The sequence below is a fragment of the Oryctolagus cuniculus genome, chromosome 2 (assembly GCF_051225735.1).
Source record: "Oryctolagus cuniculus isolate XC-2025 breed Fujian yellow rabbit chromosome 2, ASM5122573v1, whole genome shotgun sequence".
Classification (NCBI taxonomy): domain Eukaryota; kingdom Metazoa; phylum Chordata; class Mammalia; order Lagomorpha; family Leporidae; genus Oryctolagus; species Oryctolagus cuniculus.
Genome location: NC_142868.1, coordinates 85,634,009 through 85,659,376, shown reverse-complemented (window position 1 = coordinate 85,659,376; position 25,368 = coordinate 85,634,009). Strand labels below are relative to the sequence as shown.

Sequence of the window (25,368 nt, the reverse complement as noted above, 5' to 3'; positions counted from 1 at the left end):
TTTTTTTTAAAAGAAGTTAAATTTACTTTGATGCCAAAAATGGAATTCTATGCATAATTTCTTTTTTTAAATAAAGCTTTTTAAAACAAAAAGGTTCATTTATACATTTAAGAGAGAGAGAGAGAGAGGTGTCTCCCACCCAATGGTTCACTCCCTAAATGGCTGCAATGTCCGGTGCTGGGCCAGACCAAAGCCAGGAGCCTCATCCGGGTCTTCCACACGGTGCAGGGATCCAAGCACTTGGGTGGTCCTCTGCTGCTTTCCCAGATGCATTAGTAGGGAGCTGGATTAGTGGCAGAGCAGCTATTGGACTCGAACCCATGGCCATATGGGATGTCAGGGCTGCAGATGGTGGCTTTATCCACTACACTACGATGCCAGCCCCTACAGTTTCTTCAAAAACTTTTTGAAGTTTCCCGATATAGCCATAAGTCAGCTTCTACCATACGCATGGGGACATACCTTAGACACTGACGAGAAGAAAAAGGACTTGGTCTCTGGGTGACTTTTTGAAGCAGAACCATCTGCATGCCTTGCACCTTTCTCTTTCTTGGAATATTTATAAGTCAGAATAAACTACATTGTTTGAGCACTGGAGTAATTGTATGTCTTTTGTTACAGTAGCTATATTATTTATCCATTACTAGGTAACAAATTACCCCAAAACTCAGCAGTTTCAAACAGAAAGTATTTATTATCTCTTCTTAAAGATTTATTTATTTGAAAGGCAGAGTGACAGAGTGAGGCGTGGAGAGACACAGAGTCAGAGACACAGAGATCTTCCATCTACTTCCCAAATGGCCACAATGGCCCAGGTTGAGCCAGTCCAAAGCCAGGAGCCAGGAACTCCATCTGGGTCTCCCACAGGGGTGCAGGGGCCCAAGCACTTGGACCATCTTCTGCTGCTTTCCCAGGTGCATTAGCAGGGAGCTGGATCAGAAATGGAGCAGCCAGGATTGGAACCTGCCTCAGATATGGGATACTGGCATCACAAACAGCATCTTAACCTGCTGCACCACAACACCAGCCCCCAGCAAGCATTTATTGTTATAGTTTCTACGGGTCAGGAATTGGGAGGGCTTATGTCTCAGGGCCTCTCATGAGGTTGCAGCCAGGGTGTTGGCAGGGGCTACAGAAGCAATCATCCAGGTACCTGAGTAGTGCGAGACTATCCTCTCCCAAGCTCCCAGGGCTGTTCTCGGAGCCCTCAGTTACTTTCCCTGGACTTGTCCACACACACGTGTTTAGGACATGACCCCTGCCTTTCCCTGGAGCTAGTGACGAAAGAGAGAGGAGAAAGACTGACCAAGAAGGAACATGCAGTGTATTTTCATGGCCCGGTCTCACCTCCACCTCATTCTTTGTACTAGGAAAACGATCAAAGTCCAGGCCCGACTCCAGGGCAGGAGCACAACAAGGCTCTAGAGATGGGCACGTGACATGGCAGCTAAGTCGCTGCTTGCAGCGCTCACATCCCAGATCAGAGGGCCTGGTTTGAGTCCAAGCTTCTTTTTTGTAAGGTTTATTTATTTATTTCAGATGCTGAGTTACAGAGAGAGAGAAAGAGCGACAGAGACAGACGTCTTCCATCCACTGGTTCACTCCCCAAATGACCACAACAGCCAAAGCTGGGTCGATCCAAAGACCTGGGCTGATCCAAAGCCAGGAGCTTCCTTCTGGTCTCCCACATGAGTTCAGGGGCCCAAGCACTTGGGCCATCTTCCACTGCCATTACCAGGGGGCCAGATCAGAAGTGGAGCAGCCAGGACTCGAATTGGCGTTCACACGGGATGCCGGCACTGCAGGAGGAAGCTTCACCTGCTACCTCACAGCGCCGGCCCCGAGTCCAAGCTTCTGATCCAGCTTCCCAGAACTGCACATGCTGGGAGGCAGCAGGTGATGGCTCAACAACTTGGGTCCCTGCCACTTATGTGGGAGACCCTGATTGAGTTCTAGCCTCCTGGCTTTTGGCTGACCTGGCCCTGGCTGTTTGGGCATTTGGGAACTAAACCAGTGGATGGAAGGTCTCTCTCTCTCTCTCTCTCTCTCTCTCTCTCTCTCTCTCTCTTTCCGCCTTTCAAATAAAATGTAAATAAACACGTTTTTTAAAAAAGTGAAGACAGTAGCCTAGTCTGTATCCCAATTCATGCATTATGTCTACCAACTCCTAGTCCAACGCCTCTTCAGAGCTGTGATGCTTCCTGGGGTAGTCTAAGAACAATAATCATTAATATCTGTCCCTCATACACCCCTCTGGAGTGGCTTCTACAATAGCCCTCGTTTCACAGTTGAGGAAATTGAGGTTTAGCAGGGTGGACCCCTTGCCAGACCTAACCACCGTACTAGTGTTGGGGAAAGAATGTTTTGGGAGAGAATCAAGTTTGGTTGGAAGTCTGGGGCCAACAGTAATCCTCCACAAACTGTAGTGAGGTCTAAAGTGGAGCCATACTGAGTACGGAGCTTGGTGCCCAGTGTGTGTGTGGGGGGGGGGGGTCAATAAGAGGTGGTGCTGGAGTCGGTGTCGTGGTGCAGCAGGTTAAGCTGCTCTTGCATCCCAAACCAGAGTGCTGGTTCAAGTCCCGGCTGCTCAGCTTCCCAGCCAGCTTCCGCTGGCAGTCCTAGGAAAAGCAGAGGATGACCCACATGCTTGTGCCCCTGCCACGCATGTGGGAGACCCAGATGGAGCCCAGGACTCCCAGCTTTGACCTGGCCCAACCCTGGCTGTTGCAAACATTTGCAAAAGTGAACCAGCGTTGGAAGATCTCTCTCTTACTCCCTGTCTCTCCCCGACCCTGCCTGCTGCCCCTTGTCAATCTACCTTTCAAATAAGTAAATAAAAGATGGTCCTCTCCCCTCCTAGACTTTACTCTGGTCCGCAGTGTCACACATGAGATGGTTCTGCTCCAGCTAGAGGACTGGCTTTCCTCCAGGAAGCCAGAACAAAGCAGGGCTGTGCAGAATTCCTGGGAAACCAGGTCAACCTGAGCCTCAGAGCATCTGTTCCTCCCAGCCTCCCCTGGTGCCTAGGAAAAGCATCCGGGGATATTTAACCAATGCTTTGGGAAAAGCCTCTGCACCATTCCAGAAGCGGCCCTGCCCCTGGAGAGAGAAGGGATTTTCTGCTCGGTCAGGGATAACGCCTTCCTCTCCTGTCAGACGTCCCCTGTGGGCTGCCAGGAGGCAAATGGCTTCTTCACTTTTCTGGAGAACCTGATCTGGGGGCACTGCGGGGAAGATTATGAATACTTTTAGCCAAGAGTTGCATCGATCTCCCAAAATAATCCTGCTTCTGAGATCTCTGGGGTACCTGGACAGTGGAAGGCTGGATACTTAAAAGATGGAAAGAGAGCCAGTGTTGCGGCTTAGCTGGGAAAGCCACTGCCAGGGACGCCAGCATCCAGTATGGGCGTTGGTCCAAGTCCCGGGTGCTCCACTTCTGATCCAGTTCCCTGCTAATGGCCTGGGAAGAGCAGGGGAAGATGGACCAAGTGCTTGGGCCCCTGCACCCAAGTGAGAGACCTGGATAAAGCTCTTGTCTCCTGGCTTTGGTCTGGCCCAGCTCCAAATTGCCAACACCAGGGGAATGAACAAGTGGATAGAAGGTCTTGAGCTTTCTCTTCCTCTCTCTTTCAAATAAGTAAATAATTTTTTAAAAAAAATTTCTTTTTATTTGAGAGGTAGAGTTACAGACAGAGAGGGAGAGACAGAGAGGGGTCTTCTATCTGCTGGTTCACTCTCCAAATGGCCGCAACGGCCGGATCTACATCCATCCAAAGCCAGGAGCCAGGAGCTTCCTCAAGGTCTCCCATGCAGGTGCAAGGGCCCAAGTACTTGGGCCATTTTCTACTGCTTTCCCAGGCCATAGCAGAGAGCTGGATTGGAAGAGGAGCAGCCAAGACTAGAATCAGCACCCATATGAGATGCTGGTGCTGCAGGCGGAAGATTAACCTACCGTGCCACAGTGCCAGCCCTAGTAAATAAATCTTTTTTAAAAAAAATAGAAGGACCTCATCTGCCCAAAATACCACAAATAATTCTCAACCCCTTTACCAAATCACAGGTGCTTCCAACAAAAACTCTTCTCTTTAAAAATAAAGAGGTTTGGGAAAATATTGTGATAATTCATCTAATTTTGAAGTATGGCATGCTAACTTGAGGTTAATTAATGTTTTACAGTCAACCATGGCTAGCACTCTTTTCCATATTTCAGGGCTGGATTGAGAGGCCCATGGAAGAAAGTAGCTTAGTAAGGGTGAGACTGGCGATTAGGGTCTCTGCCCCATGTTCTACCATCGATGTGGCTGCCTCTCCCCAAAGTGTTTTTTCCAATGATTGCAAGGCCTTAAAACGAGCGGGCTCATAGGGACATATAAGAGGGTGGTATGTGGGGCCAGCGCTGTGGCATAGCCGGTAAAGCCTCTGCCTGCAGTGCCAGCATCCCATATGGGTGCCAGTTCAAGTCCTGGCTGCTCTACTTCCGATCCAGCTCTCTGCTATGGCCTGGGAAAGCAGTGGAAGATGGCCCAAGTCCTTGGGCCCCTGCACCTGCATGGGAGACCCGGAAGAAGCTCCTGGCTCCTGGCTTCTGATTGGCACAGCTCTGGCCATTGTAGCCAATTGGGGAGTGAACCAGCAGATGGAAGACCTCTTTCACTCGACCTCTCTCTCTCTCTCTGCCTCTCCTTCTCTCTCTGTGTAACTGACTTTCAAATAAATCTTAAAAAAAAAAAAAGGATGCTGTGGCTGTGCAGCAGGAATAAAGTGATTAGAAGTTCTTGTAGGGCTTAGTTTTACCTTTCCCTCTTTCCAGAGAAGATGCAGAAACATAATTCGATTTTTAATTTCTTGCGTGTATTTGAATATTTATCCCATCATCCTCTTTAATCATTTCAGCTTTTTTTTAAAAAATTATTTATTTATTTGAGAGAGAGAGAGAGAGGATCTTTCATCTGCTTTTTCACTCCCCAAACAGCCACAATAGCCAGGCTAGGCCATGCTGATGCCAGGTCTCCGATGTGGGTGGCATCCAAGCACTTGGACCATCCTCTGCTGCTTTCCCCAGCACATTAGCAGGAAGCTGGATCAGATGCAAAGTAGCCAGGACTCAAGCCAGCGCTCTGCTGCAGGATGCAGAGACTTAACCCATTGCGCCATTACATTGGCTCTCAATTCCCTGCTCAGGAAAATGCCCGGACACCTCTTCCTGTCCCACACAAAGCTGAGTGTATGAACATCATCTGGCATGGCAGGGGTGTGGCTGGGTGACAGATCTAAGGGGACTGACATGATGTGAGAAGTCAGTGTGTCTTCAACAGGACCCTCCAGTCGAGGGAGGCACAGGCCTGACCCAGCGCTTCTAAAGAAACCCAGAGAAAAGCCCTTCCTGCAGGCCTATGTACCGCAGCCTAAGCCACCATCTGAAGCACTGCCCCTGAGAGACTGGGGAGGGATACAACCCTGTTTCCAAGCCTCAGGAGAGCTTACCGGCATCTCGTCTGATGACAACGGTCACGATGCACACAGGTGTCACCTGAAAGGTCACTGCCCTGCCCGTCCAGCTCTGGCTCCAGAACATGAAAGCATCTTCTAGACATTCCCCACTGAGGTTGTCTTTAGGCTGAGAAGGAGTGCGATGGAGAGCTGTTCTCCACCTCCTATCAATTTCCCCTTCAAAGGCTCTCACACAGTCGGCACTACTGGCACCTAGCAGGAGCCGTAAGGCCCTTCTTCAGGCCCGCCCTTCGCACCTCTCCCCTGGGCCAATGACTAGAGAGAACTATTGGGTAAGTAACAAATACACACACCTGCTTTGCTCATAGACTGTGTTTCACAGCAGCTTTAGATTCACAGCAAAACTAGAGTTAGAGAAATCTCCAATACCTCTCCTGCCATGCATAGCGAACCCCACAACCAGCACCCTTCACCGGAGAGGTACGTCTGCTTTCCTTGATGACCCTACACAGACAGCAGCCTCACCCCGAGTTCACAGCTTACATCAGCATTCACTCTTGATGTTGAGCATTCTAAGTGTTCGGACAAATGTGTGTTGACACGTTCCCACCATTAGAGTATCACATGGAGGAGTTTCATGCCCTAAACATCCTCTGTACTCCACCAATTTATCCCCTTTCACCAGCCCCTGGCAAACACTGATTTTTTTTATTGACTCTGTAGTTTTGCCTTTTCCATTACAGCATACAGTTGGAATCATACAGTGTATAGTCTACACAGTTTCTCCACCTCTACACTGTACCTACAACATGGCTTAAGTTGCATGGTTACTTAATTCACATGCATGCACAACACAGTAAGTTCCAAAAACATGTATTGAACCAAAGGCTAGAACCACAAAAAGTGGTCCACACCCTTTAAAAACAAATCTCTTAGGAAAGAGGGCTCAGGAAGGAATTGAGCTCAGAAAATCATAATTGTCTTTATAATCTTGTCACATACTGCACCGTAGATGCCAAGTGATAAAAGAGATTTGGAGACAGAAAATGGCTAAAAGAGAGGACCACAGAAGAGGTGGGTCTTTAATCTGCCTCTTGCAAAATATTTGTCAGGCACAGAAGGAAGATGGACACTCCAAACGGAAGGAACAGCATGTAGGAAATGACAGTCAGGAGGGAATACACAGTGCTCAAGGAACAGTGACCATGGTCAAACACTTGTGGGCTGATGAATAGTGTGGGGAGAGGAGATGCAGGAAGACAAGCATAGGCTAGACTCATAGGCCTTGAATGCCACCCTGTAGACTGGAGCTCTCTTCTGTCGGCACCAGAGACCAGTAAAAGTTATTAAGCAAAGGGAATTAATATTCAGACTTAGGTTTTAGAGAAATAACCGTGGAGCTGGCCTGCGGAATGGACCTGAGAGTAAATCAAATCAGAGCATTATTTCTCTCAATAACTGTGGGAGAACTGGGCGGGGGGGGGGGGGACAACGTATATTAAAGTGAAGATTTCTGGGGCCCATCCTCTCACTACTGGATCATAAACTCTGGGCTCAAGGCCTGGGGAATCTGCCTATGTTACATCTCTACCATCAAAGACATTCCTGTGGGCTTTGAAGTCTAAGATACAGAATCAGAGAGGCCGGTTAGGAGGCTTTTACAACTGTCCAACTAATAGATGAGTTGGGTCCGTACACGCCGATGCCACTGCAGACTAGCTCACAAAGAAGAATAATTAAGTGCTAACTTAGTCTGCTGGCCTCCATGTTTGTGGGTGCGTGTGTGGGGAGGGGAGGGTACTGCAATAATCTGGGGAAAAAACGTGTGTGCTGAACATGCAGACTTTTTTTTCTTGTCATTCCATAAACAGTACAAATGACAACTATTTACATAGCATTTCCATTGTATTACGTTTGCTTAGAAAACTCCAGATGATTTAAAGCATTGGGGAGGGTTGCACAGGTTTCAGGCAAATGTCATTTACAGAAGGGACTTGCGCACGGAGAGATTTTGATATCTGAGGGACGTCCTGGGAGGGAGGGCTGCATTTATTCCAGCCTTCTCCGTGACCATCTGATACTTTAAATAGCAAGGCAGGCGTGTGCATAGCCTCATTGGGGTGTTCCGGATTTCCTGGAGTCAGATAAAGCCTTTATCTTCAGTTAACAGATGGAAGAGAGAGATAGGCGTTTCGCAGGAGAACCGTGGCATTCTTGCATGTGCTTGTATGCATTTGTTTGCATGTGCTTGCATGGGCTTGCGTGCTCGATTAGGGTCTCCTCCCGCACTCCGAGTCCCCAGAGCAGGACCTGCTGGCTCCGAGGACGCCGATACAGCTTCTGGGTGAGTGTGTTCCCCATGGAGAAGCTCAAGGCCAGTGCTTTCTGGGGAAAAAAAAGAAAAGAAAAAGCCTTAAGACAAAAATGAAACAAACGATCCAACATCACGTTAAAAAAGAAGAAAAGAAAAAAACAGAATCTCGGCCGGGGACTTCAGATCTGGTCAATCCCTAAACAGGTGACAGGTGCTGCAGGGCCTGCCCCGAGGCACTGGGTTGCTTCTGCTTGGGGCAAGCCGGCCACCTCCAGCCCTGGGCCCGCCTCCCCTCGTCCGCACGCCGGGCTAGCCCGGACAAGGACCTCGGACAGAGCCGGTTCCAGACCTGGAGAGCGTGGGAGCGCGCCAGCCGCCCCCCGGGACTCGGCTGCTGCCGGAGCTAGAAGAACGTCAGGTGCGGACGGGTCTGCGGGCGGAAGACCGGGAAGCCCTAGAGCGGCGCGCTTCCCGCAGCGTCAGCGGGAGTTTCCCGGGTCCGGGAGCCGGGAAGCGCCCAGAGCGCCGACAGACTCCCCCAGCAGGGGGGCGGGAGCGGGCCCCGCGGAAACACAGCCCGGGGTGGGGGGCGGGCAGGAGCAAGGCTCCCATTGGCCGGAGGGCGGCTGACGGGCAGGGGGCGGAGTTTCCCGGGGTTGGGGTGGGGGGACTGTAAAAGGACGGGGGCGTGCGCGGCCGGGTGTCACTTTCGGGATCCCAGCTGCCCGCTCACCTCCGCGCCGAGCCGCCCAGGAGCTCCTGCCCGCGGCGCTCCGCATCGCACCCCCCGCCCCAGCCCGGCCACTGCAGCCCGGAGCCCTCCGTGAGTCCCCTCCGCGGACTTCCCTGCGGTCCGTTGCCTCCTCTTCCCGCTTTGGGACTCCGGACCCCAGCCTCGCCGCAGCCCCCCGCTCCTGGGAGAGGCGGCCGCGAGCCCCGCACCGGCCCCTTGCTGCAGACTCGCGCGTCCCCCGCCGCCCGCGCCCGCTTGCCCGAGGGAACTCGCGGACACCTCCTTGATGCACCCATTCCAGTGGTGTAACGGTGAGTCCCGAGCTGGGGGCAGCCAGGGGTCCCGGTGCGACTGGACGCCCGGCGGAGGGGGTCCCGGCGCTGCTGTGTGCAGCGCGGGCTCAGAGACAACGTTGAGGGGGGAACGCCGGCGCCTTCTGGGGGTCTCCGGGCTGGGCGGCGGAGCTCGGGGGGCGTGGGAGCCGGGGGGCTGCTTGCCTTTGTGTGGCCGGCTCTGCTCCGACACCCGCTGCCCCTTGCCTTTGTGCGTTCCAACTCGGTTCTTTGTTGTGGTTGTCGGCGAATGAGGTCCGCGCCGGGGCTGGGATCTCCTCCTAGAGGGAGCTCAAGTTCCCGGCCCGAAACTTTGCAGGCTGCTCTAAACACGTACACGGAGCGGCGTGCGGGCCCGGCGCGGCGCGGTGGGGCGTCCGCGCGCGCTCTTTGTTGGCTGTGTCCGGGCAGCCCCGTGGAAGGCGCTGGCCGAGAGCGCGCCGCTGGGTTGCACGCGTGGAGTCTCGCACCGGCCGCGGCTCTCCCGGGGACGCCGGCCTGGCGGGGGCTTGGGTGTGCTCCTGAGCCCCGTGGGTGCCCGCGCTTCCGCTCCGCCTCCCCCCGCCCCCAGGCCTGGGCAGTGCTGCTGAGTTAGTGCATCTCACCTGAGGCCTTTTAGTGGTCCAGGTGACACGGGTTGGGGTTGGGTCTGGTTCCTGCGGCTCACTCCGGACCCGCCCGCCCCTCCCTCAAGGGTCCTGGAGTGCGTTTCTCCAGCACTTGGGTAGTTGCGGGGGGGGGGGGGGGGGGAGGCGGGGAAGCAGCTGGCCTTCTGTTTGAGTGAGGCAGCCTGGCTAGTTACAGGGTAAAAAAAAAAAAAAATCCATTCTGGAGAGTCGACTCCTGCCAGATCTTGGATTAATTATTTCAAGAGGCTTTTGTTTTAGGGCAAGGTTTGGGCAGCATGTGTGTGAGTGTCCCCATCCCCCCTTCTTCCTCCTTTTGCTGGTCGGATCTAATTTCCTGAAAACGACCCAAGCTGTGTGCGATAGGCGGGCGATGTGGGAGGGGGGGCGGGGGAGTGGGCTGGGGGTGGGGGACGGCAGGGTGCACCCCAGCCTGGGAAAGATTCCCGTTGGCTGGGAAGGAGCAGCAGTTCCCAGATCCACTGGTCTTCCTTGGCCAGCCCTTCTCTGACGTCATCTCTGCTCCCAGCCCGCCAGCTGAGGGAGAGTTCTGATGTCAAGGCTTTCATAGGTTGGCAAGACAATGGGACACAGACTCCCGGGCGAGGGGAGCAGGACTGAGGGGCTGCTGTCTGCCACACTGCTGCGCACCCCTTCCAGGCTGGCTGCTTTGTCTCTTTAGCTGGGGAGATTTTGTCCCTCTCCGTTCAGAAAACATGTGAGGCCGCCCCCCTTAGTTAACTGCTTTACAGGGAAAACTTACTCCACTGTCAGCTTTTGAACAGTACACCCTGTTTCCATTTCTCTTTGATACCACAAGTTGAACATCACAGAACTCCAAATGCTCTAAAATCCTGCAACTCTGTGAGCATCCAGCCTGATGCCACAGGTGGAAAATTCCACACCATAAGACTTCAGTGCGTGCACAACACTGAAACCCTGTGTGTAAAATTGCCTGCAGGCTCTGTGTAGATGGAGCATGAATGAATTTCCTGCTGAGAGTTTGGTCTCATCGTGTATATGCAAATAGTCCCAGGTCTGGAGGGAAAAAATTCAAACATCTGAAACACTCCAGCATCTTAGAAAAGGGATACTCAACCTGTAAGTGGATACCTCCACTTAACTCGCGAAGCTTTTTATCCCATAAAGTCCCAGGCTGGCTTAATCTTGGAGTCCCAGGGAAAGCTTCTGTCAGGGCAAGATGGTAGAGATAGAGTGAGCTGATGCCTGCAGGACCCAGTGCGCCTGCAAAGTACACACACATCCCCTCTGCAGGGCCCACTGCCACTGCACTGCAGGTGCAGAACCAGACATCGAGAAAGTTTCTCTGAGACCAGGAAGATGCCAAGATCCAGCTCATAGAAGGTGCACGGGAGACCCTAGGCAGATAAGGGGTTCTGCCACCCTGTGGCATCAGATGTTGCTGAGGCAGGAGATGCAGAGACAGTGGGGCCGAGGGCCTCTTTGGTGTTGAGAATTTAGTTTTGGGAAGGAGGTGATGAGACCCTTTCCTGGTGTACACTGAAGGTCTTCCCTTTCTAGCCAGTCCACCAGTGTGTCTTCATGGAAAAATGGATCTTCTTTGGTTTGCAAAGAGAGTAATTGTTTGAGTGGGGAAGGCTGGCAAAAACTACTTAAATTTTTTTTTTTTAATCTTATTTGAAAGGCAGAGTTAAAGAGAAGAGAGGTAGAGAGAGAGAGAGAGAAGAGAGAGAGCTCTTCCATCTACTGGTTTACTCCTTAAATGGCCACAGCAGCTGGGGCTGGGCCAGGTCAAAGCCAAGAGCCTGGAATTCCATTCAGGTCTCCCCCGTGGATGCAGGGGCTCAAGCACTTGGGCCATCTTCCGCTTCTTTCCTGGGTGCATTAGCAGGGAGATGGATCAGAGATGGAGCAGCCAGAACTTGAACGAACTGGTACTCCTAGGAAATGGGCATCACCATGGGTAGCTTCACCCTCTGTGACATAACATGCCCTCTACTCCCCCCAACTGAAAACTACTTTTCTAACTGCCGCAGGAGCCTAGAAGCAAGGGCTTCCTGTTGGACACAGCACAGTTTAGCAGGTCATTATTCTTTAATTTCGAATCCATCAGAAAGTCTTTCGGAACAAGCACTTCTTTTACTTTCTGTTTTCCCCCGTGTCTAGGTCGGTGCATAAAGCAGGCTCTCAGCAAAGCTTGTTGCTTGACTGGTGACCCATTCGCTGAGGGCAGCTTCTGGGCAGTTTTCCCAAACCTCAGCCTCCTTACTGTGAAATAGGAGCTTTTGTCCAGAGGACCAGGTTGTTTTGAGAAAACGGGGAGTTATTTATCTATTAACTAGTTATTGAAAACAAGCCAAAACAGTAGGCGAGGCGAGACACCGAGAATATAAAAGTCGGAGTCCTTGTCCTCAGACCTTGGAGGATTCAGGCTGGTTTAAAGGGTGGAGCGTACTTAGTGGCTCTTAGCTTTGTCTTCAGGATTATACACGCGTCTCTTCTAGGGTACCTCACTTCCCGTGATGCAAACCTTTTTGTCTGCTTCCCTTCGTGGTAAGATCACCCAGTCATTCCTCTCTGCTTGTTTATCTCGTCTGTCATCATGCGATTGTATAATCAATGCTTAATGCATGTTTGAGTTCAAGTTAAGTCGATGCTAGGAGCACTGGCAATGTAAAGACAGGTACTGAGTAAGCAAGAGCCAGAACAACCGGTGCAGGTTTGAGAGCTGTAGGCTTAAGGGAAAGAAGCAAGGGGGTCTTTGGACTCTTACAAAAGGCCAGGCTTGGCCAGTGGCAGAAAGGGAGAGGGAGTTCCAGGCAGGGAAAGCTGGGTGGACAGTGGCATGCAGACTGACCCACATGGTGTGGTGTTGGAGAATGTGGGGTGTGAAGCTGCAAGGGGACAGGGTGCATGTCTGGGAGGACTGAAAAATATGTGATAAACTGAATGGAGAATGTGTCCAGTGTGCGGGTTAAGTGGGAGGAGAAGGAACTAGATACAGGACATCAATGGGGATACAATGATATGTAATCAGTGCGTGAAGTAGAGAGGTGTGTGTGGTCTGAGAGGTTTGAATGGAGGCTCATTGAATAGTCACCAGGTAGATGCAAGGCGTGAAGAGAAATGAGATGTATGATGTGAAAGTTGACTTCCAGCGGGTTAAAGCCCTGGCCTAGAAGTGCTGGCATCCCATATGGGCACCGGTTCTTGTCCCAGCTGCTCCTCTTCTGATCCAGCTCTCTGCTATGGCCTGGGAAAGCAGTGGAAGATGGCCCAAGTCCTTGGGCCCCTACACCTGCGTGGGAGACCCGGAAGAAGCTCCTGGCTCCTGGCTTCTGATGGGCGCAGCTCCGGCCATTGTGGCCATCTGGGGAGTGAACCAGCAGATGGAAGACCTCTCTCTCTCTCTCTCTCTGCCTCTCTCTATAACTCTATCTTTCAAATAAATAAAATAAATCTTTAAAAGTTGACTTCCAGGCTTTGGCGCCACTTTCTGCTGAGCCATGGTGGCAGGAGTAAACACAGCAGAGTTCTGAGTCTGTTGATGGATAATGGCTCCCAACAGAGATGGCAGGGAGTACCTAGACCCAGGCTTGAGTGCACAGGCTTTTGGAGTGAGGCATTCTTAGCTGGGTGAAGATTATTTAGTGATTGAGAGTTTCCCATTGGTGGGGGGAAGTAGTATTCTCACTGTGACATCAGAAAGATTAAATTGGGGGACAGGCACTGTAGTAGACTAAGCTGGTTCATGTCCTGGCTGCTCCACTTCTGATCCAGCTCTCTGCTATGGCCTGGGAAATTAGTAGAAGATGGCCCAAGTCCTTGGGCCCCTGCACTCACGTGGAAGACCCAGAAGAAGCTCCTGATTCCTAGCTTCAGATTGGCTTGGCTCCAGCCATTGTGGCCATTTGGGGAATGAACCAGTGGATGGAAGACTTCTCTCAGTCTGACCCTCTCCCTGTCTGTAACTCTGGCTCTTAAATAAAATGAAATAAAATCTTAACATGTATTTTTTTAAAAGATTAAATTGGTAGCATGTGCTCAAGTTTTACAGGTGTATGTATGGTAAACTGTCACTTTCTCATTAGCCAAAAATCTTTTTTTTAAAGATTTACTTATTTGAAAGAGCCACAGAGAAAGACAGACAGAGAGGTCTTCCATCCGCTGGTTCACTCCCAGGATGGCCGCAACGGCGGGAGCTGCGCCAGTCTGAACCCAGGAGCCAGGAGCTTCCTCCAGGTCTCCCACGTGGGCGCGGGGGCTCAAGGACTTGGGCCATCTTCTGCTGCTTTCCCAGGCCATAGCAGAGAGCTGAATTGGAAGTGGAGGAACCAGGACTCGAACCAGCACCCATATGGGATGCCAGCGCTGCAGGCGGCGGCTTTACCCGTTACTCCACAGTGCTGGCCCCAAAGATTCTTCTCATTCTCTCTCTCCAGCTATCTCAGCCACGGTCTCTTTCGGGCTGTTCTCTTTCTCACTACAACATGGCTACCACATTCTAGATTTCCTGGGATGGCATGGCTGCAAATCTTTCCAGTGAATGTCTTTGTCTCTTTGCCCAGAACTTAGGCTTCACATCAAATACTGGCAAGTGAGGGGTGACTACTATAGTTGGTGACCAGTCTGGATTTATCACGACTTACGTGAAAAGGGAAGTACATAGCCACTTTTTATTATTTATTTGTTTGTTGATTGATTGATTTGAAGGGCAGAGCTACAGAAAGAGAAAGAGAATCTTCCATCTGCTAATTCACTCCCCAAATGGCTGGAACAGCTAGGGCTGGGCCAGGCCAAAGCCAGGAGGCAGGAGCCAGGAACTCCATCCCTGTCTCCCATGTGAATGGCAGAAGCTCAAGTACTTTAACCATCCTCCACTGCTTCCCAGGAACACCAGCAGGGAGCTGGATTGGAAGCAGAGCAGCAGGGACTCAAATTGGGGCTCCCATCTCAGATGCCAGCTCTGCAAGCAGTGGCTTAACCCGCTGTGCCACAATGCCCAGCCCCCATGGAGCCACTTTGAGAAATGGCTCACCAGTGCTTCTCAACTTGAGTGTACATGGGAATCAACTGAGGATCTTGTTAAAATGTAGATTCTGATTCATTCATCTGGAGAGAGGGCCAGGGAGAGTCTGCATTTCTAATAAGCTCCCTGGGATGTCATGGGCACCGTAGCAAGGTTTGGGTAGAAAGGCGGAAGGTGACCAGTGAGGGAGGAGGCTGCAGTTCCCCACCCCCATCTGCTGCCACTCTTTGGAATGCTGACCGGGTCTTGGAGTGAACAATTTCTATTCTAGTCCTGGCACAGCTTGTCTTCTAGAGCAGGTGGCTTAATAATGACAAATGACCTTTGCAATTATACTTTGTAATTTACAAAGCATATTTCTTCCACCATCATGTTCCCTCCTCTGTATTTTGCTTATTTTCATACGACAAAGTGAAGCTGAGAGCAGTAACTCTTAAAGGTCACTAGCTAGCTAGGGAGAGGTGGAACCTGAACTCAAATAATACATTTTCTCCCATTTAAAAAAGGACTCTTCATTTTGTCACTGTACTGTGTGGGCTTCTACCTGATGGAACTAGAATTCTTCATTTTCTGCCCGTTGCTGGAACCCCTGGTCCCTTAGATGGGAGGCTGTTGTAGTATTCCACTGGATAGGTTGGTTAAATTTCACCCCGATCACTTTGCTTGCTAGCCAGTGTTAGAGCTGGGATATAAGCTGTCATCACTGAGGCAGGGTTTGGTGTCCTGGGCCTGCTCTCTCTTTTTACCATCCTTGCTTACACATATACAGTGCCATCAGCCAGGATGGTAGATTTCCAACTTCTAATCTTATTTCTCTTGTTTTGCAGGGTGTTTCTGTGGCTTGGGACTGGTTAGCACCAACAAGTCCTGCTCAATGCCACCCATCAGTTTCCAAGACCTTCCTCTCAACATCTACATGGTCATCTTCGGCACAGGCATCTTTGTCTTCATGCTCAGCCTCATATTCTGCTGCTATTTTATCAGGTGAGTGGTTCACTGGCTGACTGGGATGTGGAAGTCACAGGGGAAGAGGGCAGGGGCAGAGTGAGCTGAGTGACAGTCCCACAACAGGGTCGTTGGCTGCACGCTGGAGCCACTGCTTTGGGGAAATGGCCCCTTCCTAGGGGCCCCTGAAGACTGGTGTTTCTATTTGCATCAGTCCATCGAGGTGGCCCAGGGTCATCAGGGCTTGGGCTGCATCCCACTTCTTGGCTGGCTCGTCTCCAGTAGCCTAGAATTACTATTTGAGTAGGAAAGTTGGTGGTCCCTTAATTGTCCTGTTGCACTGCCCACCCATGCCCTCTGGGAGACCAGGAGTAGGGGGCATCTGTTACCAGTGGCATGTTCCTTTGCCCTCCTGGGAAATCCTGTTGTCAGTCCTCCAGATGCTAATGTTAGCAAGCTGGTGTCTGGAGAGCTGTGTGTTTATTCTGCCTTGTAAGCTCTTATTTTTGAGAGTGCAGAAAGAAATTCTAAATATGTCACTTATTCTTAATTGCTTAAGGATCCAGGGAAGGACTTGAACTTGGCAGGGTTGGCCATGCTCCTGTTGAAGGGTGTGGGAATTGGTGGCTGTTTTCTACATAACATTAAAAAAAATTGTCAGGCGTGGTTGGCATTTTGAGTGAAATCAAAGTAATTGTGTGCCTGCCTGGGGCGTGCTGTTGTTGTGGGCAGTTCCTCCTTGTGTGGGACTGTCCTGCAGCCGGCAGAGTGTTGGACATCCCTGACCAGACCAACATGCTAGTTATACTTGGAGCCATTGTCACAGTTGGCTCCGCCTGCCCCTGCCTCCCCCACACACTGCTAATACCCAGGGAGACATCTGCCAGAGTCCAGACTGGTGTCTGACCAAATCCTTTAAGGAGATTAAGGCTAAGGAGCGCAGGTTCCCTCCTGAGAAGCCCTGCTGGGTTTGAGTGCTTCAACCTGAAGGCCAGGGCAGAAGTGCTCTGTATTCTATCAGCCGGGGAGAGGCCCTCTAAGAAAAGGCTGTCCCCTCGGGCTTTGCCTGAAGTCCTACTCCCTGGGGATGTCGCGCCTTGGACCTCTTCTTCCTCAGAATTTCTCAAAACAGGTCCCTTGTAACTTGGATTTTTTTAATAATTTTTTTAAAATTTATTTGACAGATAGTTAGTGAGAGAGAGAGAGACAGGTCTTCCTTCCTTTGGTTTACCCCCAAATGGCCGCTATGGCTGGAGCTGCGCTGATCCGAAGCCAGGAGCCAGGTGCTTCTTCCTGGTCTCCCATGAGGGTGCGGGGGCCCAAGCACTTGGGCCATCCTCCATTGCCCTCCTGGGCCACAGCAGAGAGCTGGACTGGAAGAGGAGCAACCGGGACTAGAACCCGGTGCCCATATGGGATGCCGGCTGTGCAGACGGAGGATTAACCAAGTGAACCATGGCCCCGGACCCCCATGGAACTCGGATTTTTTTTTCACTGAAGCCTGTGCAGAGAAGACAGGGGTTGTACAACTGAATGTGATGTCTGCATCTGACTGTGAAGTGGAGGTGAGGGTAGCTGTCTGGTGTCTCCTCTCCCCTCCCCTCTCCGTCCTCTCACTTCTCCTTACATCTGAGTTTTCTCCTTCAAACCCTTCTACCCTGTGACCCTTTTCCTCCATCGCCATACCAAGCACTTGGCTTGATTCTGCGGAGGCTGAAGGCAGAGACTCCAAAGACAGATTCATGATGAGGCTGGAGGGGTTTGCAAAGCTAACTCTGGTCCCTTACACACACGGGCGCACAAACACACACCCAAATGGCAAAAGTGGTCAAGCAAAGAAAATCAAGAGAAAATCGCTCTGGGCTAGGAAGTTGGTGAACAGGATTCCTTCCTTGATTGTGCCACTAATAGGGATGACCTTAGCTTTTCTCCTGTATGTCAGGCATTGTGGTCAGCATTTTTAAAATCATCTAGCTCCGTTATTCCTCAGACCCACCCTCCAGGTTATAAAGGAAGAAACCAATGCCCTGATGGTTTAGGATTTGCCCATGTTCACCATCCAGGGAGACCCACTGGCGCGCCAACCTGGTAATGACGGGCTAGTTTTGCAGGCGCCTCCCAGACGTTGCCTGCCGTGGGTCTCAATCCTTGAGTGGAAGTTGGAAAAGCTGCCGTGGCCACCTCTGTCGAGCTAGGCAAGGGGTTTCCTGCCTAGGGCAGGCTGTGCGTTGCTGGTGTGTCTGTCTGGCTGGAATGAGAGAACATAGCAGTCAGCACACGATGGTGAAAGCTAGGAGCCACTTGGGGCCACCTGTCCCTTCTGTGGGAATCGGCTCCTTTGTCACCCACCCTCTGTCCTGCAGCCTGCCTGCAGCCAGTTGACGTGAAGTTCTGTGGATCCAGACGCCCACTGGCAGCCTGTGTGTGTCTATATATAGAAGGACACACAACTGCAGACACCACTTCCTCTCCCTGCTTCTCGGTTTCCTCCTCAGCCAAAATAGGCCCCTGACTTCTGCTCCTGACCTGGTGATCTCATCCGCCAACACCAGCCTCCACCGCCCCCGGCGTGCCCTCGCTTCTCCCTCCCCCCTCCCCGGCCCCAGCAGAGCTGACTTCTGCCCTACACAGGATGGAGGGGCCAGGGAAGTACAAATAGACAGGAAAGGGACAATTATTTTCGGGATCTGGCTGCATTGTTTGTCCTAAAAGGGAAAAGAGGGACGGGAGAGCCCACTGGCTTCATGGAAGTGGAGGTATTTTTAGTTGTTTTGGTCACCCAACAGCTGAGAAGGCCACCTGTCCAAAGTTGTTGGCACTCCAGCTTCAGCTGGGATGGCCCTGGGGTTTTGCTTTATAAGCTCTGCTTTCCTTGCAACCTTTCGGCCCCATTTCATTGTGATCGACTCCTTCCTGAGCTGAAATCCGTATGCAGGCTGATGGGGCAGCTCCGGAGCCCTTTCTTCTGAGAAATTCTAGAAGACCCTTGAGTTAGAGCACAGATAGGGAACATCCAGCCCAGGGGTTGTACCAGGCCTGCAGAATCACCTGGTCTGGTGCTGCGACTTGAAAGTCAAAACATCTATAGCAGGCTAATTTTTAAGTTCATAATTTTGCATGGCCCGCAAATGATGTCATGAATATCTAGATGGCCCTTGGCAGAAGAGAGGCCCCCCACCTCTGAGTGGCACCATTCAGGGGAGCCAGCTGGACAGCAGGGGTGAGTGTGGGAGAGGAGGGCGCACTAGGCACCCAGGTAAAGCAAGCAGAAGACGCCACACACCACCTAAGGGTGGCCACCTGGCAGATAAGGCCTGTGAGCATCCACAGTGGTGCCCCGGGCAGAGTTACACACCCAGTCTCTTTGCCACTTCCCGCCTTGCTCTGCATGGACCTGGTAGCGCAGCTGCAGTGTCTGGCTCCCTAGTGATGGGAATGCTCCCTCCTCAGCTCCGCTCCGTGTCAGGTAGCAGCAGCTCACGTCAGCTTCGCTGCATCCTTCCCTGCATCTCTCTCACTTGCTGGTTAGGAAAGAGGCGTGCGTATGTGGGAAACTCTTCTTTAGACAAAGCAGTTCTCTGCAAATTAAGGATGGAGCCCCAGTTAGGCCTTCAGCCCAGCCCTGCTGCGAGCAGAGAGAGACGAGAAGGGGACACTGGGTGTGCAACCCCAGCCCCAAGCCATGGCAGGAATCCACTTGGACTGCAGTTTCCCTAGAGGTGCCAGGAACCACCAGCCAGGCCGGGCCACCTGACTTCCCGTCAGGAAGGACAGAGGAAGCTGGCAGCTTGCTCTTATCTGCCTTGCCCCACACTGTGGGCTTGGATCTGTCCCTACCTTCTGCCTTCTCCACCACCCAGAGAGCGGTCTCAGCCCTGGTGCCATGTGCCTGGGCTGGACACTCTCTGCGACTTCAGCTTCTGTTTTCAGTCCTTTTTCTGTAGAGGGCTTTGCAGCTCATGAGGTCTGATCACAACTAGCAAACTCTTCCTTGGAGTGCGAAAGCAGTCACAGTTAGTATGTGAACTGTGAATTCTGCTGGGTACCAGAGACATCATGGACACTGAAACTTGAATTCTCTGTAATTTGCATACATCACGTGATATTATTTTTCTTCTTCTTTTTTGCTTTTCAAGTAAGTAAATAAATCTTTAAAAAAAAAAAAAAAGAGTTTGGGGCTGGTGCTGTGGTATAGTAGGTTAATCTTCCGCCTGTGGTGCTGGTATCCCATATGGGTGCCGGTTCTAGTCCTGGCTGCTCCTCTTCCAGTCCAGCTCTCTGCTGTGGCCTGGGGAAGCAGTGGAAGATGGCCCAAGTGCTTGGGCCCCTGCATCCATGTGGGAGCCCTGGAAGAAGTTCCTGGCTCCTGGCTCCTGGCTTCGGATCAGCCCAGCTCTGGCCATTGCGGCCATTTGGGGAATAAACTAGCTGATGGAAGACCTTTCTCTCTGTCTCTCCCTCTCACTGTCTGTAACTCTTCCCCTCGAATAAATAAATAAAATCTTAAAAAAAGAAAGAAAGAAAAGAAAAGCAGAGTTACAGAAAAGAAGAGACAGAGAGATCTTCTATCTGCTTTTTCACTCCCAAAAAGGCCACAGCAGTCAGGACTGGGCCAGTCCAAATCCAGGAGCCTGGAACTTCATTTGAATCTCCCATGTGGACATCGAGGGCCCAGGTACTTGGGCCATCTCTCACTGCTGTCCTAGGCACGTTAGCAGGGAGCTAGATCACACGTGGAGCTGCTGGAACTCGAACTGGTGGTCATATGGTATGCCGGCATCGCAGGCAGTGGCTTAGCCTGCCGTACCACAACATCAGCCAGACAAGCCATTCTTAGCTTGTGGACTATATATAAATGGGTAGTGAGCTGGATTAGACCCTCACACCATAGTTGGCCACCAGCACCCTAACTTGCTGAGTTCCTGATGGTTCTGTGCCATAACACAGGCCTGTGTTAAAATCACTGAGAGAGGGGCTGGTGCTGTGGCACAGTAGGTTAAGCCTCTCCCTGTGGTGCCGGCATCCCATATCGGCACCGGTTCTAGTCCCGGCTGCTCCTCTTCCGATCCAGCTCTCTGCTATGGCCTGGGAAAGCAGTGGAAGATGGCCCAAGTGCTTGGGCCCCTGCATCTGCGTGGGAGACCCGGAGGAAGCTCCTGGCTTCGGATCGGCGCGGCTCCGGTTGTTGTGGCCATTTGGGGAGTGAACCAGCAGATGAAAGACCTCTCTCTCTCTCTCTGTCTCTCTCTCTCACTGTAACTCTACCTCTCAAATTTATAAATAAAATCTAAAAAAAGAAAAAGAAATCACTGAGAGAGAAAGCCCCATCCAGTACCCTGTTAGAGCCCACACATAGGTGGCCATCTAAAACTGCTTGCAGAATTCATAACAAAAGTTTGCCTCCTTGAAAACGAAGCACAAAATCAGTGTGTGGTTATATTCCTGGCTCCTCTGCAAGTCACAGACTTGATGAAATGTAGGGTGCTTCCCAAGACCAGACAACACACCTGCCCTATGATGTGCTCCGCCTCGTTGGTGGAGCAGGTCATACTGTGTGGTAAGAGGCTTGAACTCTGGAAGCACAAAGACTCCGGCTCAAACCTGGACTCCGCCAGTGAGCTCTGTGGAGTTTGGGCAGGTTACTTTGTTGAGCTTCGTTTGCTTCATCTGTGAAAGGGAACGTATCTCGCTCTTCAAATTGCTTGGCTTCCGTGAGAACCTATGTGACTGTGTCAGCGTCCAGGCAACACACAGCAAACGCCGAGGAGCTATTTTGCTACTGCTGTCAGTAGCAACACGCTGTGTTTTGACTGTTGAGCGTTTGGCCGTATGCAGGATACCAGCCTAAAACGAAAAGAAGGAAACAAAGAAGGCATCGTTTGTGGTGTTTGGGGCTGGGAAAGGAGAGTGTGCTATGGGTCCAGAATACTTAGATTCTCCTGGTGGAAAATTCCCCAGGGTCAAGAGACTTACATAGCCAGCTACCCTGGCTTAATGGCAATATCTCCTGAAGAATGTCTAGCTTTTCTGTACACTCAGTAAGTGCACCGTTGGGTCATATAGTTTGGGTATCTGGAGGAATTTGCCTACTAGGAGAGGACAGAGAGAGTAAAGGAGCTATGGGAGGTGTTCTGCCAGAGGAGTATGCAGTCTGGGCATGGCACCTGCCAGGAAGTTTCGAGACTCCTAGCCTAAGGAAGAGCTTTGGTGGTTACCTAGTTCCGTGTGCCTGTGTAAGCACAAACAGCAGTCTTTTGGTGAGCAGCCAGTCAGCTTCTCCTGCTTTGAGTGCTCTGTTTGGGCAGAGGCATAGTAACATGCTCTCACTCCTTTCTCTCTCTCTCCCCCAGCAAACTCCGGAACCAGGCACAGAGTGAACGATACGGATACAAGGAGGTAAAGTGCCACATCTTTCCCTCCAAGACTTCTTCCTCTACTACTTTCTCTGATAGGGGCAGGGCAAGGACAAGCCTAGGCAGCCATGAGTCTAGCTCCTGCCCCAAGCTGACCACTGCCCTCCTCCTTGGAGGGAGAGAGGCAGGCTCTCCTGTGAAGGGCTGGGACGCCTTTCATTGGCTGATCCCTCCTGGTCCCTGTGGCTCCTGCTGACATCATACCTCTCCTTTTCTTCCCAGGTGGTGCTGAAAGGTGATGCCAAGAAGTTACAGTTATATGGGGTAAGTGTGCTGTGACAGCCAGCAGGAGGGCCAGTAGCACTTTTCCTCCAGCTCTCAGTCCCAGCTCCTGCAGGAAGATTTTCAGTCCTTCGTATCTCCTTGGGCCAAATAAAAGGGTCTCATCCCAGCAGTCCAGATGGGGTTGAGCATCCCAGTCTAAGAATCCAAAACTGGAAATGTCGTGCCAACACGATGCCCATAGTGTTTTTGGGTTTTTGGATTTCAGGTTTACAAAGTGTGTACTTAACAGGTAAACTCTACGAAATATTCCAAATCTAAAAATTCTGTTATCTGATATGCTTTGGATTGGAAGCATTTCAGATAGGGGATAGTCCTCCTAGGTGAGGGTATTTCAAAAAGTTAATCCAAGATGCAATTTAAAAATTAGTTTATTTAGGTGCAAAATTGTTTTTGAGGTCCTTGCACAATTTTTTCATAATATATTTTTCATGAACTTTTGGAAGATCCCTCGTATAAATGGATTTCAAGAATTTTTACATCAAGGTAAACTTGTAATTCTATTTTCAGGGAACATATTTTAAATTTATTTTCATTTTATTAGAAAAGCAGAGACAGGGATCTTCGATTCTCTGGTTGTTGACCCCAACAGCCACAATGGCTTGGGATGGGCAGGCTGAAACCAGGGGACAGGACTGCTTTCCTAGGCCATAGCAGAGAGCTAGATCCAAAGTAGAGTAGCCAGGACGTGAACCAGTGCTCCTATGGGAAGCCGGCACCACAGGCAGAGGCTTAGCCTACTACGCCACAGCACTGGCCCCTAAAAATATAACTTCATCTTGTCTGTAATGGCTGCCATCCCGCCAGTGCAGTATGGTGCAATATGGCTGAAGGTCCTCAGGCTGACAGAGGAGACTGGGCCAGGACTTTGCTGGGCTGGGGCTGAGAGCGTGGAAGTCGGGGATGGAGGAGTGAGGAGCTTCCCCGATTTCCTCTCACATTCAGTGCTTCCTTCCACAGCAGACCTGTGCGGTGTGCCTGGAAGACTTCAAGGGGAAGGATGAGCTGGGCGTGCTCCCGTGCCAACACGCCTTTCACCGCAAGTACGTGGGGGGTGCGTCCGGGGTTCCCTTGAGAGGAGAAGCAGTCAGGGAGCACCTTCTAGAACTTCCCCTCGCTGCCACCCAGCTCCCTGCCAGCCATCCGCTAGATCCCGCCTGCAAGGCAGAGGGGGCAGGCTGGGTGGGGATAGGGATGTCCTTGTCTGGAGCAGCAGCTGGGGTCTGTGAGAGGCAGCAGCAGCCTGGGCTGTCCTCTTAGAGCTAACAGCGGTTCTTTTGTTCACAGGTGTCTGGTGAAATGGCTGGAAGTGCGCTGTGTGTGCCCGATGTGCAACAAGCCCATTGCCGGGCCCTCGGAGGCCTCTCAGAGCATTGGGATCCTCCTGGATGAGCTGGTGTGAGGGCTGCTTCCGCACCCAGACCTGGAGAAGACTTCTTGCCTTGGGAGTGCCTGGTCCCCCTGCACAGCTACAATGAGAAAGACTGTTGGGAGTGGTCATGCTCACCTGCGGAGAGGATGGGCCAGGGCTGGTCTTCCGCCTTCAGGGAGAGCAAGGCCACTGCCAAGAACACCCCACCTTTCCACCTCCTGAAGCCTTCTTCCCTCCTCTCAGCCCTGATGCTGTCACCACCAAGGCCGCTGTTTCCTGGTACTGGACGACCTACCTGCCTGGTCCCTGCTCTGGGGGAAGGAGTCTGCTCCTGTCTAGCCAGGAACATGGAGCGTCTCTGCCCAAGGTTCCCCTTAGGCTGACAAGCTGCCCTGACCAACCTCTGGTCCCCCATCCTCTCCTGACTCCTTCCACAGGAAGGGTGGAAAGGAAGGAAGGAAGGAAGGAAAAACAAGGCACCAAGGACCCGCCCTGGGGGCACAGGAGGCTCTATGTTGAACAGGGAAGAGCGGGGCGACAGGAGGAAAAAGTCGATGTTTACATGGGACTATTGGAACAAAGGCTGGCCTGCCGGCTGGCCGACTACAGGCTGGCAGGGGAGACTCCTTCCCCTGCCAGGATCTGAGGTGCTATCAGTTCTCTCCCTTCTCCTCTCAGAGTTTCTGTTCTGTGTGGGGCCCGAGTGCCCCTCTAGGGGAAGTCTACACTCAAACGGATTCCCAGGGGCTTTTTCTAAAGGAACAAAAGGGGCTGGGGGCTGGGGGTGTCTGCGGGCCGTGGAGGCATGGACGCCTCCTTACCCCTGTAAATAGTATTTTTCTACTTCCTCCTCACCATCTCAGGCTTTACTCGTGGATGCCCCAGAACAAGGTTGGGGAGGGGTGGGAGAAAGTTTATGTATTTAAAGACTATTAAATTTAATAAGACGTTTCTCTAACCTTGTGGTCTTTGCTGGTTGGCCCTTTTCTTATTTCTGTGTGTATTTGAGAAGCAGGGAACTCCCATCCGCTGATTTGTTCTCCAAATAACTGTCATTGCTAGGGCTGGCCCAGGGCTGAAGCCAAGAGCTGGGAACTCAAACCCAGGACTCTCACATGGGTAGCAGGAAACCGATCTCTTGGGCCATCCCAACTGCCTCCCAAGGGCTGCATTAGCAGGAATGCTGGAGTCAGGAGCTGGAACTGGGACCTGAACCCAGGCACTCGGTTGCAGGACACAGGCATCTTAACCGCCAGGCTAAACACCTGCCTCCTCTTGGCCTTTTCTGCCAGTAGAGGGAACAAAGCCTTCTGACTGCCTCTTCTTTCTTCCCCACATCCAAAGCCAAAATAGACACATGTTTCTAATCCTTAAAGACAAACTGATATTATATCATTACCTGTGTGGCCTAGATTAGGAATTACACCAATGTACATGAAGACCTGACTGAGCCAGTGTTGTTTAGTTGATTTCTGGAATATTGATAAGGAAAGTTGATAGTTCCAACCATGGCATTCCATCAACTAAAAACTAATAGAATTCTGCTTGTAACTCAAGTAATTTTTGATCCCCTTAACACCACCAAACACAACTGGAAAAGTCCAGGTTTGCTACCTTAGAGGCTTGATCTCTCTTACCTGCCAGCTGACAAGTGCTGTTACTCCCAACTTGCATGGTAACACTTCATGGCCTCATGTGCACGTAGACCTTGCATTCGTGCCCTCCAACTTTGTTAATCCAAAGCGTTAATCCAGAGTTCCTTGGTCATCAAAAGTATAGAGTAGGTGAGTCATGGTCCCCCCCAGCTTGATGGAACACAGCAGCGTCCGTGCCATTTGGGGTACTAAACACAGCATGCAAGGATCCTTCAAAAGGTCCATGGAAAAAGT

General features: G+C 51.5%; 1 protein-coding gene and 1 long non-coding RNA gene across 3 annotated transcripts; one reads left to right on the top strand and one right to left on the bottom strand.

Annotated features, from left to right (window-relative positions):
• Positions 1 to 7,337: 7,337 nt before the first annotated feature.
• LOC108175899 (uncharacterized) lies at positions 7,338 to 8,430 on the bottom strand. The gene is made up of 2 exons (XR_001792563.4): positions 8,115 to 8,430; positions 7,338 to 7,836 (listed from the first exon to the last, which is right to left on the bottom strand). It is a non-coding gene; the product is annotated as an uncharacterized LOC108175899 (long non-coding RNA).
• A 37-nt stretch (positions 8,431 to 8,467) lies between these two features.
• On the top strand, positions 8,468 to 24,437 carry RNF122 (ring finger protein 122). Of its 2 annotated transcripts, none has more exons than XM_051842609.3 (6): positions 8,468 to 8,809; positions 15,295 to 15,451; positions 21,763 to 21,808; positions 22,048 to 22,089; positions 23,068 to 23,150; positions 23,395 to 24,437. In XM_051842609.3, exons 1-6 carry the CDS (start codon positions 8,785 to 8,787, stop codon positions 23,507 to 23,509), a joined length of 468 nt encoding a protein of 155 aa, XP_051698569.1. In that variant the 5' UTR covers positions 8,468 to 8,784; the 3' UTR covers positions 23,510 to 24,437. The 2 variants fall into 2 exon arrangements, with proteins under 2 accessions (XP_051698569.1, XP_089183473.1); XM_089327347.1 differs by lacking the exon at positions 8,468 to 8,809 and adding an exon at positions 11,946 to 11,991.
• The last annotated feature ends 931 nt before the right edge of the window (positions 24,438 to 25,368 follow it).